This window comes from Ascidiella aspersa, chromosome 3 (genome assembly GCF_963924565.1).
Source record: "Ascidiella aspersa chromosome 3, kaAscAspe10.2, whole genome shotgun sequence".
NCBI lineage: Eukaryota > Metazoa > Chordata > Ascidiacea > Phlebobranchia > Ascidiidae > Ascidiella > Ascidiella aspersa.
Genome location: NC_139449.1, coordinates 26,723,482 through 26,736,883, shown reverse-complemented (window position 1 = coordinate 26,736,883; position 13,402 = coordinate 26,723,482). Strand labels below are relative to the sequence as shown.

Sequence of the window (13,402 nt, the reverse complement as noted above, 5' to 3'; positions counted from 1 at the left end):
GAAGGAACCCAATAGAACCGAACGGAACCCAATAGAACCCATTGTAACTCGTAATAGAAACACTAAATACCGAATGGTACCGAATGGCACCGAACGGAACCCAATAGAACCGAACGGAACCCAATAGAACCCATTGTAACTCGTAATAGAAACACTAAATATCGAATGGCACCGAATGGCACCGAACGGAACCCAATAGAACCGAACGGAACCCAATAGAACCCATTGTAACTCGTAATAGAAACACTAAATACCGAATGGCACCGAAGGAACCCAATAGAACCGAACGGAACCCAATAGAACCCATTGTAACTCGTAATAGAAACACTAAATACCGAATGGTACCGAATGGCACCGAACGGAACCCAATAGAACCGAACGGAACCCAATATAACCCATTGTAACTCGTAATAGAAACACTAAATACCGAATGGTACCGAATGGTACCGAATGGTACCGAATGGTACCGAATGGTACCGAATGGAACCGAATGGTACCGTATGGTACCCAATAGAACCCATTGTACGTTTAGTTTGGTTGGCATTCGTTAGCATTCGATCCCATGTGGTTCCATTCGGTGCCATTCGGTTCCATTCGGTACCATTCGGTATTTAGTGTTTTTATTACGAGTTACAATGGGTTCTATTGGGTTTAATACGGTACCATTCGGTTCCATTCGGTACCATTCGGTACCATTCGTTACCATTCGGTACCATTCGGTATTTAGTGTTTCTATTACGAGTTACAATGGGTTATATTGGGTTCAATACGGTACCATTCGGTTCCATTCGGTACCATTCGGTATTGAGTGATTCTCATATGAGTTGTATTGGGCTCCATTGGAGTCCATTCGGTATTTCGTGTTACAGTGGGTTTCATTGGGTTTCATTCGGTACCATGTTCATTGCAACCCTCCTTAGGTCTCATACGTTTCAAAATACTCTCATGCGACAAGATATGCTTCAGTGTAAAATTAAATCAGATTTAGGAGTAAAACATACGTTTAGTTTGGTTGGCATTCGTTAGCATTCGATCCCATGTGGTACCATTCGGTGCCATTCGGTACCATTCGGTACCATTCGGTACCATTCGGTACCATTCGGTACCATTCGGTACCATTCGGTACCATTCGGTACCATTCGGTACCATTCGGTATTTAGTACCACCCCACTTTAGGACCTTTTCAAGATGGAGTTTCAGCGTTCTAATTGGCTTCAATTTTCAACCACTAGTTGCGCTATCCAGGTTTCATAGAGATCAGTGGTTGTATCACAGTCCACAGTCTTCACAGAGTACTAAAACGCAACGAGGAATATTCTTATTTTTAGTCTAACTCTAACCAATTTTTAGTTTAACGTTAATTAGGTATTTTCGTCTGAGGAACACGTTAAAATATTTTTGAACGACAATAAACCAATAATTTGGCTTCCGGATTTGTTTAAATATCAACCAATAATGTTTATCAATTAACATCATAGTTGAACTGCTGGATAACGTTGTTTAAAGCATATTTAGTTTGTTTACGTAAAGTTACATTTTTCACGAAGCACCTTTGAAATAATGACTAATACTTACTTCTTTATTTAATCGTACGACGTTAATCATTAGCTATAAAAATGGCAGAGGAAACGAAAAAAATATCAGGAAAATTAGTTGACTTTGACTGGCAACTAAACGTAAGTAACTGTTAAATTGTAGCATTGCTTCATAGATAGTTATTTTTACGTTGTTATTTATTGTTTCCTTTTATCTAGCGTTGGTTTCTTGATTGTCTCTTCAACTTGCTGCAATCTTTCTATATGTTTTATTGTTAAAAAAAACAACCTTGCGTTCGTTTTTTAAATGTTACATTGTTGTTGCTTATTAAGTGGTAAAAATGTTGTAAATAAAAATTTCATTCTGGATTCTCATAGTACAGATAAAAAAATTTGATGTTTCCTTTTTACTATTTATTGTGTTTTGTGTTTCAGTTGGCCATGTCAAGTGACAAGTTATCAAACATAAACGAGGGTTTGGCCAACATTGATTTTGACATTGTTTCATCAAATTGTTCTGCTATAACTTCTGTAGAAATGAACCAAGCAGATTTGGATAAATTTGTTTCCAGCCTGGAGGAAGCTGAGCAGGTTAACTTAAAACAATTTTGGCATAACAACAGATAAGATGTATCTTCTTTTGTATGTTTCTTGTTAGGCTATTTTTTAATTTTTTTAAACCCCTTTGAGGGCCACAGAGCAGTCTTCAGGGTGCCACAAGCACATCCTATTTTGATATTAGGCAGTTAAACTCAAATGGGTTGTTTTCATTATGACTTTAGAGGCCACTCTTGTAGCGCCATATATTGTATTATTTATCTGTTTGTAGTCGAGGGGGGCCACAGCGTATTTAGTGTCAATGGAAGGGGGCCACGACTCATGAAAGGTTGAGAACCACTGGTGTATTTTCGCTTTATTTCACATATTTGGTAAACTTGAAATAAGGACTCCTTTAAACATTGGTTCCAAACACAATTGCAAAAATAAGTAGTTTTATCAGCATTAACAATTCAATAATTTTTGTATATTGAACTTTTTTTTCATCTAAATATTTTTTGCATTTTTAGGCATTACGTCAAGCCGGGTCCTGAGAATCTTAAATGCATTCAACGCCTTTAATTGATTTTTATACTTTTGTGCAATATTTGTTTTTGGAAAGTGTTGGTGTGTGTCACAACCACAAACTTTGAAAAAAGACACACACCTGCAACTCAATTTCCAACCATCATCATTCCATCTTTCTAATTTTGATGTGAAACCCTAAACAAAAGTCAAATTTGTCACCAGGTCACATTTGTTGGGTATTATATATTTCTTATCGAAAGGCTTTTCCATAAAATGCATGTGAACTATACTGTTTTGTGTTATATTTTTCATGTTTAATTGCGCAGCGAATATTTAATCACTATTATGTTTTCGGAATAAATAAAACAAAAAATGTTTTTTAGTGTTCAAATATGGAATTGTAGTACTATTTCTGTCAACTAGGATATACAGTGCTATACCAGTAATTCAAGTTGACAGGGGAGGCAACATTTTAAGAAGTTGACAGGGGCCACATTTTAAGGAATATCCGAAATTGGGTCTTTTGGGGGAAATATTTATTAAAAAAGTGTTTATATATATATCCCTTTTCTAAATTCAACTTCGATTTTGCTTGGCATCTACTAGCTTCGCGCAGTTGCTGAAGCTGACTGTAGAAATCTTCCGCATGCTGTAGTCACACACCTTATGATACGTTACCGCGGGCGCGGAGTCCAGCGTTTTTAAAGAGACACTGCACTGTGTTTTATTTCGTCAGAAAAACTTTTGGAAAAGTAGTTCAAAAAGGTCGTTTGTCTTCCATTGTTTGCGTTAAATTAACTTCAAGCACAATCGTTGTATATTTATATATAAATAGCTTTTCCCAGGTACCTACGTATTTTACGCACGCAGATCAACATAACAACCAAATCAGTAAAATGTACTATAGTGTTCCGCTGCCTAGTTCTGTGTCAAAGACTAGACCTAACACAAGGTGGTTTACTTAACAAGGGGTGTTGTTTTACGGCTTTAGAATACAAAAAAATGGAAGTGAGTCAGTTGAGACGCATCACAGGCACACTATTATTTGGGTTAATGCTGCTAAAATAACTTTTTGGTCAATTGACAGGATATAAACAAACAACCTGATTGATCGACTGAAATCGACAGGCATGAAGCGCCTTTTTTGGTGCTACAACTTTAACGATGCGCAATGTTTTCTGAGACCAGGCGCTGTCGCAAACAATGCAAGGAATGTAACTTGATTTACATGCAGCAGAGACAAGGTGTGCGAAAAATTACGCCCTGTTTTGCAGTCAACAGCAAGATGTTGTTGGGCGTTTTCCAGTAAACCTTCTTCATTAGGACCGTGGCAATCGTTTGTTCTGCCTATGGCATTATTTTTACTTTAGTCTTGTATTTTCCACATTGACCTACGTTCGTATTAAACTGAAGCTTGAAACGAACCGGAGGGAATGCTCGGTGAAGTGCCGCTTTCCCCTCTCGTAGTAGTATTGGTTGTATGTTTATGCTTTTGCGGCGTTACGTTAGAACCGCTAAAGCGGCCTTTACGGTCAGTGCGTTTCAACAATGCCTGTGTGCTGTTTTTTGTCCAGCAGGTAAAAATGCAGTCCGGCAGAACGCGTTTAAAATACAATTTAGCACGTTTAATGAGAATGGCTGTTCGAAAACAGTTCGCAAAAGGCAGCCACCAGCTCAAACCTGATATTAAATGGTTACTGTTTCTACAATTATTATAAACACATTAAGTTAACACGTTTTCGATTACATTAAAATAGATAAGGCACTGCGATTTTCCACAGAAGTGTCTCATCGCGTGTTTCTCCTTTAACTGTGCTAAAATAGCAGCATTTACACTGACCAAAGCATACGCCGACAAGGCTAGCCTCCGGAAATCATGACCCTGCTACTTAAACGTTGCCAGTTATGTTAACAGTCGACCCGTACGTTTTTCACTTCACATTCCTACGTCGTTGGTCGGGAAAGCGATTTGCTGTAATTGTCGGTTGTCTTTCTTTGCAAGGAAGGGTAAGTATTATTGTATTGCCTATGCGCGTCGTTCGATATAGCGCGATTTCGCAGCCACTGGGCATGTTATGAGGTTACCAGCAGTGGCGTCGGCAGCGGTGGGTGCAGCTATATTAAGTGTCGGCAAATTGCTGTGATGATGATTAGTCAGATCGTGATTGTTGTTTCGACGGTTAGTTAGTTGTTTCGCGCGGGCTTCAGAGATTACCAATCAAACCACGCATGAAATCGGCCGTGCAGTCATGAGGCTGTTCATGCATACTTTTTGTGTACCGTCATGTTGCCAGCAGTTTGTCGTAGCAGTGACGTAATTTCCTGCTGGTAAGCGTTTAGTGGTATTTATGCAGCAGTATAGGGACTGCCATAGAGCAATACAACTTGTAAACGAGAGCAAAGTATGCGATTTGACAAGACGTGGTTTTAGAGATCAGTCAATCCTTTAGTTAAACACAGACGGAAGTAACTTCAGTAGAAACGCCTATGGTGGCAGAGCTCGTACTTACTCAAGCGACTAACATATTGGCGAGGTGCCCTACGTTTAAGGTTTGAATGAAATCAAACGGTTTTCTTGATTTATGTTAGACTGGCTTAGTTACACTGGAAATAAACAAAGTAGGTAAACGTAAGCGCAGCATGAACTTGTGTGCAAGTGACTGGGCCTATAGGGTTGAAGGCAACAACAACATTGTATTTTCCAATACAACCAACTCCTGTCTACTTCGCCTGCCCAAAATATCTCGCCACCGACGAAAATGCAAGCAACGAAACAATGCCACCAATCAGTTTCGCGAAATGGATTTCCTGGAATCAGTCATTTACAAAATGTTGGACGAGTTTCGAATACATTTCAAAGCTGAAAAGGTTCCAGTTACGAAAGACTTTTTATCTGAGCTCGAAAAAAATATAAACGACAAACGGCCGAAGCGTTTTCGTCTGGATTCCATTAACTGCCAAACTGAATATGGACTTATCATGCCCAATTTCTGTACTCTGTTGTCCTTAAATCATAGCAAACCCCTCGCCAACGTTTTGCCACTCAAACCTCCGTCGCCAGTGATAAGCATTGAACTTCGTCCAAAGTCGATCTATTTACCCGTGCTTCCAGACGAATCGCATCCGCGTATGAAAGGAAAGTGCTACTTCTGCCTCAGCCGACTTGCGTTAGAACACTGTAGCAACGAGCCTCAAACTGACTATTGCCCCTTTGACTTATACTCGCAGGACACGAGGCGAATGAAGAGGGCAATCAGCGACCTACTAGCCTTTCCAAAACGATACCTTTTCGTTCGCGTGAACGACCGCTTGATTGACCTTCCCGATCACGGCAGTTCGCTGTGGCCCTTGTTGTGCGAAAACGGAAGCTTCGGCAAGGAAAGGGAAGCGTTCTTAAACATCCTATGCGGGGCTTTGCTTTCGCCCATTACCGACCAGTCACTCAAGTCGGGATTCGTTAGCCAGCCGCACTGTCGCCGTTCCACGGAAATAGCGGCCGACACTCCTGTCGGCGATATGCCGACAACCTGTACAGGCTCAAACGTGCTGGATTTTCTGTCGAGCGTGTCCAGCTTGAGAAGTATGCCACTGCGTGACGTGGTGGAGCGGGAGGCCCGCTTGTCCAAGTACGTAGCCGAGCACCCGGATGACGCTGCCCTGCTTTCGCTGGACTTTCCTTACGACGAGATTAACTGGAACATTGACCTGAGTCGTCACGCCGACGACGATCGGCCAGGTGCGAACGGGTTTCGTACTGATTCAAGCACGCGTGAGCGCGACCGGACTGACGCCTTGCGCTTGGCGGCGGACCTGCGGCGGTTTATCGTGTCTCGGGTGTTCAACTGCTGCTCTATAATCGTGTCGTTTCGGCGCCTTCCAAAAAACTGGCGAAGCCAACGCGACGACCAGCCGGCTGGTGAGTTTAGCGCCTCGTCTGTGGTCTCCGATGGCTTTGAGAACGACTACCTTACCTCGATCGCCATACTGGATCTCTACAAGGACCCGCCGAATCAGCTGTCAAAGTACTATCGTAACGAGGAGCGGGTTATATCACGCCTGCATAATTTTTATAAGTCACAGCAACAGCTGGTAGAGTAGCGCAAAAAAGGAGCTATTTTTGTCAGTAGGCTATAACCTTAATACAATTTTTTTAGTATAAGGTTTCCTCACTATCTAAATTTGCCGGATCCAATTGTCTTTTGCACTTTCTTGCCGTCGCTTTGTTTTCATACTTTTATTTTAGTGCATTAATAAAAGTTCTTCCTGTTCTATAAGATTATTGCAAAACTATTGTATAGTTTTTATCCTGTTTTTCAAAGAATCGTTTGTAAATTGTTTTTTCTCTGAAATAGTGTTTGCATTTTGCATGCGTAGGCTAATATATTATAACTCGCATTTCGTGGATCGCCATTTGCAATCATATAGAAATCCTCATTTGCGAATATCGTATCTATAGAAATACAATCCGGGTGATTTTGGTCAATCTGTGGCCTTGTCGAATGTGTATTTGAAAATGTTTGAAAACAACATTTTAGAAAATAGCCTATTCATACAAACTTTTGATTTCTAAATGTTAAGAGTAATGTGCCAATCGAATTACTTTTGCCACAGGCGCCAATATAAGCCCATACCCTTAAAGTCGAAATGAAGTACGCTACAATACATATGTCATTGTTTTATAACTTAAAATGAGTCATGAAAAACGTTTTAGCTTTAATTCAAGATCCTTCAAGTGGTCCACGTCTTTTTTTTGTTGGTGCCCTCTTAATGAGAACCTCTAAACGCCCCTGGGGCCTCTCGGTTAAGAATCAAAGCAAAAACAACAACATTTTTCTAAATTATCATTTGTTAAAATCCAAAATACATTTTTTCATGCGTAAAATAAAATTATTAATTTACGGTTTAAAAATTAAAGTAGCTTATGTATGTAAACGACTAGAGTGATAAAATACATAAAATAGTCAGCGATGATTGCCAAATTAATTTTTCTAAAAGTTCACATAAAGAAATTTGTTTAAACTCACTCATTGCGATCAAGATTTTATTCATTTTTTAAAACAAAGGAACATTTCCACTCTAGTCGAAGATTGCATAAGAACAGAGGTCCGCAAGCTTTTTCTATTCGCGGGCCAAATCAAACTCAGAAAGATCTTTGCAAGCCGCACAAAATGTTAACTAGAGTTGTGTTACTAAAATGTTAGAACAACTGTGAATCAGGCGGTCCTCGGATTTTGTTTGCACTTTAACACATGTTTAATTACATTTAAGGAGGCAGTAAAGTATTGGCGCAAAGCGCGAATAAAAGGCGTTTGTTTGGTTAAAATTCGAGTCGACACGACGTTATCCATTCTACTACGAAAAGTGTAATAAAGCTACTTTGAAGATACCCGATAACTTTAATGGTTAATCTAGATCAGTATTTGTTAACCTTTTTAAGTCAGGGCACACCTGGCGAGAGAAGAGAGTGCGATTTTTTCTTGGTATACCGATATTTTCTTTTATAAAAAAAAATATGTCCAATATTTTGAATACGTTTTCCGTTTGTCCGCAACGCACTTTGTCAAAAAAAGACAAAAGATTCAAAAGACAGCATCAAAACGTAAACAAACTGGATGAATAAAGATCATCCGCGCGAAGCGCGAAAATGTTTCGCACTTACGTAGTAAAAATGGTCAAAAATATTTGAAATGTACTCGATCATGTCTAGGTTGTCAAATAGGCGGCGGGCCGGATGAATTACATTGGCGCCCGTAGGTTGCAGACTCCTGCATAAGAGTAAACATATGCTGACACGGAGGGCAGTGGGTACCTTTAGCCTGAGCTTTTTGTCATCCCTCATAAATCCTTAAGATAACAACTTCTCGGGTTTATATTCTTCGAACAGAAACATCCGCCAACAATGTGTTTGTTTATTACAAAAACACTCTCCACGAGTATCACAAGATAGCCTCTACTGCTTTTATTTCCAATCGTCGTATAATAAATGTCACGGTTAACGATATACCACTGAATGTCAAAGACTAATGTTCAACAAATATATGACAACTATTTGACATACACCTGCACAATTTACAATGATGTTAAGTTTCTAAAAATTTAGATTGATTTTGGTGTGTACAAAAAAAAATTACGATCTCTATGATAAAACGCCAGCAAGCCTGTAACTGAAATTAGCTGATTAAGTTTGAATCAGCATTTTTCAAGCGTGGTAAATGGCGAAGGCGAGTGGAAGTTAAGTTTAATTTACTGCTTCAGCAGCTTCACGAAGAACGGTGCAAAGTACGCCTAGTAAAGCAGTAAACAAGTCACGGCGCTGGTCTCGAATCCTACCACAACGTTAAATTAATTATTAAGCAATGCACAATACGTGGGTTAGGGTGTCGGTTAGTGTTTGGGTGTGGGTAGGTCAAGTAATATTGTTTAACACTATTACTGGACTCACCCAAACCCAAACGCTAACCGGCACCCTAACCCTAATAATGTTCGTTGTGGTAGGATTCTAGACGAGCGCCCAAGTCACTTTTTAAGACTAAAGTCTCTGAAGTAATTTGGGCGCTGGTCTAGAATCCTACCACAACGAAACACCTTTTGGGTTAGGGTGCGGGTTAGCGTTTGGGTAAAGGTGGGTCAAGTATTATTATTAAATAAAGAATATAATAGTACTTGACCCACCCACACCCAAACGCTAACCCGCAACCTAACTCAAATTTTGTGCGTTGATTTTAGAACTGTGGTAGGATTCTAGACCAGCGCCGTAATTTGTAATATAACTTAACGGCGCTGAATCCTACCACAGTGTTGAAACAAATATTATAGAGCAGCGGTTCCCAAACTTTTCTAAATATTTTGCCTGGCGGACCCGTTGCAATTATTTTGATATTTCGCGGCCCTATAAAATTTCAAAGTCAGTTAACCCATGTTTCTTATAGTGCACTGGTGCAGTCACGATTCTTTCTAATGTAACAACCTTCGGCGCTCTTTCACTATTGTACGTAAAAATTAATAAAAAAAAAATTTTCTTCAAATGCCGCATACCACAACACATATTGTTTGGGTTAGGGTGCGGGTTAGCGTTTGGTTGAGGGTGGGTCAAGTTATGATTAATAATAACCATAATATTACCCACCCTCACCCAAACGCTAACCCGCACCCTAACTCAAACAATATGCGTTGTGGTATGCGGTATTATTATTCTTTTTTTTTTGCATAACTTTTCACGTACAATAGTGAAAGAGCGCCCAACCTTCTAACTTAGGGTGGTCCACGGTTGACTGCATCGCGGGCCACATAAAGTAGGCTACATGCGTACCAGGAGCCGATCAACGTTTTTCGTGAGACATGAAATGTTTAAACATTTCTGTCGTCGAACTTGTGCGCAAATAAAACCGAATGTTAGGAGACTGGGAAAAATGGTGTGCGCGAATCGCCAAAAATTTACGTATTTGACAAAAAATTTAATTCGAAGACTGCATTTTATAAGCGTAGAATGTTCGCGTAAGAGAGATGTTGCATACTCCCCAATCGCGAAATTACAAAGACGTTATCATTTCGCGCAAAAAGATTTAATTAACCAGATCAATTTGGCTGAAATTGCATCTTGGGGTCAGGGCGTTTAGCCTCAAGTCACGGTGAAAACTGTAAAACAATACTTTCCAGCAGCGCGATATATTTTATCGTACATTTGCTTAAAAACGCAAATATAACTTATAAGTTCGCAAAAACAGCCATTTTAGAAAGAAAGTTCCATATGGGACGCACTTCTCTAAACCGGTCTAACACATCCCAAAAATTGGGTATTCTTGCCAACCCTGGATTCGCTGAGAGCAGGTAGTACAGCATAATAGATGCTTTATGATGTCACAAGAGACATCATAAAACACGCTATAATCAAATAATAAAGCGGAACTAAAGACAATAATGACTACAGATAGTGTTTAAAACATAGACTAATGTTTGAAAACAAAACTAATTCCCCTTGCGGACCGTTTTGGTAGGATTCTACACCATGCAGCGCCAACCTAGGTTGGAAAGTAAGGCCTGCGCGGGGGATTTATCCCTCGTCCATTTTAGTGCTCAGCCGCGGTCATAGCCGCGCATTTCGTGTAAAATCAACGTTAAATGCGGCCAGCCGCGAAAAATCGCTCAAACGCGCAAAACTTTCGTCGCGCCAACGTTTTTCACTATAGTACTCCATTTCCAGCCATGTAAATTTTACAAATAAGCTGATTACAGCCGCGCAAATTTGGACGGAAATGTTATTACAGCCGCGCAATTTCAAGCTGCAAAATTGTCTCCCCGCGCAAAATCCGCAGTTTCCAATCTGGGCGCCAACTATGAACTTGAAGTGATTTTTAACAAATAGCACTTATAGTTTGGTGTGCACCTTTCCACAGAATTCTATGAAAATAGTTAAACAGTGTGTAAAAAAATTATGTGTTTTCTATTAATGTTGAAATATCAGGCTTAGAAAACTGTTTACAGCAGATGAAACAGCTCCATATTTCATATTTAAACCTACAAAATTTTCCATTTTTTAATTAATAAAGTTTTGAGTAAAGGAATCCAAAATTTGTAAACTTGTTAATACTGTAACACATTAAATATGTGCATTATATACCAATATCGTTTATTTTTTACCACCTATACAGCAAAGCCACCATGACTGATCAGGTTATTACTGCTAGCTTTGTTGATGTGGCAATCAGCAACAATGCCTCTAGCTTTTCGTCTTCAAAGAGATTTGACAAAAGCATCACAGTTGCACAGTTAAAGGCAAAACTTGAGCTCATAACCGGACTATCTGCCCAATCTACAGATGTAGAGGTATTCTCTGATGAAAACAAGTTTCTTTTTAGACTCGACAAGGATGATCGTATGATTGGATCCTATCAACTTGACAACGGTATGAGACTGCATGTAATGGGAAAAAATCTGCAAGCACAACACGATTTCCAAGATGTATCCCAAGTGGAGAAATACTCTATGGGAGACAAGGATTATGACAAACGCACTGACACTGTTCGGTCCTTTTTAAAGAAAAACAAACTGAAGCATTTTGACCCTGAAAATATAACAGCAAAAGAAATTCAAAAGGAGGAGGAAGCCCTTGAAAATAAAAAAACTCGAGAAAGAATTAAAGTTAATAGCAGATGTGAGGTTTTGGTGCCTGGTCAATTGGCAAGACGTGGGACTGTCTTGTTTGTGGGTGAAACTGAATTTAAACCTGGAGTTTGGGTTGGTGTTGAGTATGATGAGCCATATGGTAAACACGATGGCACCTTGCAGGGGAAAACCTATTTTACATGTAAACCAAAATATGGTGCCTTTGTCAGGCCAAAACATGTTGAAACCGGTGATTTTCCAGAAATTGATATTGACGATGATGATGAAATGTGATTGTATGCCGATTATAATTAAATTTTATAACAGTGACTGTTCCATGTTTTAAGTTATATTTTCTTTTACAAATGCTATTGTTTTTGCAGGTTCAACATGGTGTAAAAGTTATTTTTTTCACTTGTAAGATTTAGTTTATTTTAAGTATCATATTTCAGTGGTTCCATATCTCTATGGCCAGTTTTCTAAACAGTATTTTTATTTTTATTAAATGCTTGGTGAAAACTAAATTTATTAATCCCAAATATATCAAGTTGCTAAATATTGTGTCATAACAAGATGTGTTTTATTGCAAATTCGGGAGGTATATATAATCTGTTTTATGACTGTGTTTATTACCTGAGCTCATATATGTACCAATCTGTATTAAATATTTCTGCGATTTAATTTAAAATTCTTGTTTATGTTTTTAGGTTGAAATACATATTTACAACTATACATGTGCTTAAAAAATGTCTGTTGAAAATAATGATGAATACAAGACCGTTAAGTCTCGAAAAAGAAAAACAACAGACAAACCAATGGAATTGGATGAGTCTGTAAAGCGACCAAACTTTCCTCCAATATCAGCTGATAAGTTGGTTAGTGGAGAAAAGGGATTAAGACGGATTGCTGTCCCTGCCAATCGATACACACCACTAAAAGAAAACTGGATGAAAATATACACACCGATTGTTGAACACTTAAAGCTTCAAATCCGCTTCAACTTGAAAACCCGAAATGTGGAGCTGCAGACTTGCACTGACACCACTGAAATATCGGGCCTACAAAAAGCTGCCGATTTTGTCAGGGCTTTCATTTTGGGCTTTTCTGTTGAGGACGCATTGGCATTAATCAGATTGGATGACTTGTTCCTGGAATCGTTTAAAGTGACTGATGTGAAGAGGTTAAAAGGTGATCACTTGTCAAGAGCCATTGGTCGCGTTGCTGGATCCGGAGGAAGGACTAAGTTTACAATTGAAAATGTGACAAAAACCCGTATTGTGTTGGCCGATGTTAACGTTCACATTTTGGGTTCTTACCAAAACATTCGCATTGCCAGGACTGCAATATGTAATTTAATCCTAGGTAGTCCTCCGTCGAAGGTCTATGGCAACATGAGGTCTGTTGCTAGTCGCAGTGTGGAACATTTCTAAACGTTTGCTGCCGAAATTTTGCTTTATGATTTTTGCTTACAGTGTGTAACTTTAAATGGTTATTTTGTTGTGTAACTACCCTTATGCACAATTACTTCTAAAGCTATGAAATTATAAAAAATTGCATGAGTAACTAGCCCATAAGTAATTAAACATTTCATAGGGAAATTTGGTAGCTTAATTGTTAAATTTTCAACAAAACAGATAATAGTCCTAACTGATGGGTAATTAGTATGTACATTTATGATGTTTTTTTTTCACCAAAGATGC

At 39.0% G+C, this 13,402-nt stretch overlaps 4 protein-coding genes across 4 annotated transcripts; all 4 read left to right on the top strand.

Annotated features, from left to right (window-relative positions):
• Nucleotides 1–1,349: 1,349 nt before the first annotated feature.
• Nucleotides 1,350–2,968, top strand: LOC146161229 (COMM domain-containing protein 8-like). The gene is made up of 3 exons (XM_083385590.1): nt 1,350–1,676; nt 1,971–2,126; nt 2,603–2,968. The coding sequence occupies exons 1-3, from the start codon at nt 1,617–1,619 to the stop codon at nt 2,624–2,626; spliced, it is 240 nt and encodes a 79-aa protein (XP_083241716.1). The 5' UTR covers nt 1,350–1,616; the 3' UTR covers nt 2,627–2,968.
• A 2,043-nt stretch (nt 2,969–5,011) lies between these two features.
• LOC146161228 (inositol-pentakisphosphate 2-kinase-like) lies at nt 5,012–7,064 on the top strand. Its single transcript, XM_083383667.1, has one exon. It carries the CDS (start codon nt 5,241–5,243, stop codon nt 6,696–6,698), a length of 1,458 nt encoding a protein of 485 aa, XP_083239793.1. The 5' UTR covers nt 5,012–5,240; the 3' UTR covers nt 6,699–7,064.
• A 4,000-nt stretch (nt 7,065–11,064) lies between these two features.
• Nucleotides 11,065–12,409, top strand: LOC146161227 (tubulin-folding cofactor B-like). Its single transcript, XM_083383669.1, has one exon. It carries the CDS (start codon nt 11,259–11,261, stop codon nt 11,994–11,996), a length of 738 nt encoding a protein of 245 aa, XP_083239795.1. The 5' UTR covers nt 11,065–11,258; the 3' UTR covers nt 11,997–12,409.
• On the top strand, nt 12,409–13,399 carry LOC146161226 (RNA-binding protein PNO1-like). Its single transcript, XM_083383671.1, has one exon. It carries the CDS (start codon nt 12,449–12,451, stop codon nt 13,130–13,132), a length of 684 nt encoding a protein of 227 aa, XP_083239797.1. The 5' UTR covers nt 12,409–12,448; the 3' UTR covers nt 13,133–13,399.
• The last annotated feature ends 3 nt before the right edge of the window (nt 13,400–13,402 follow it).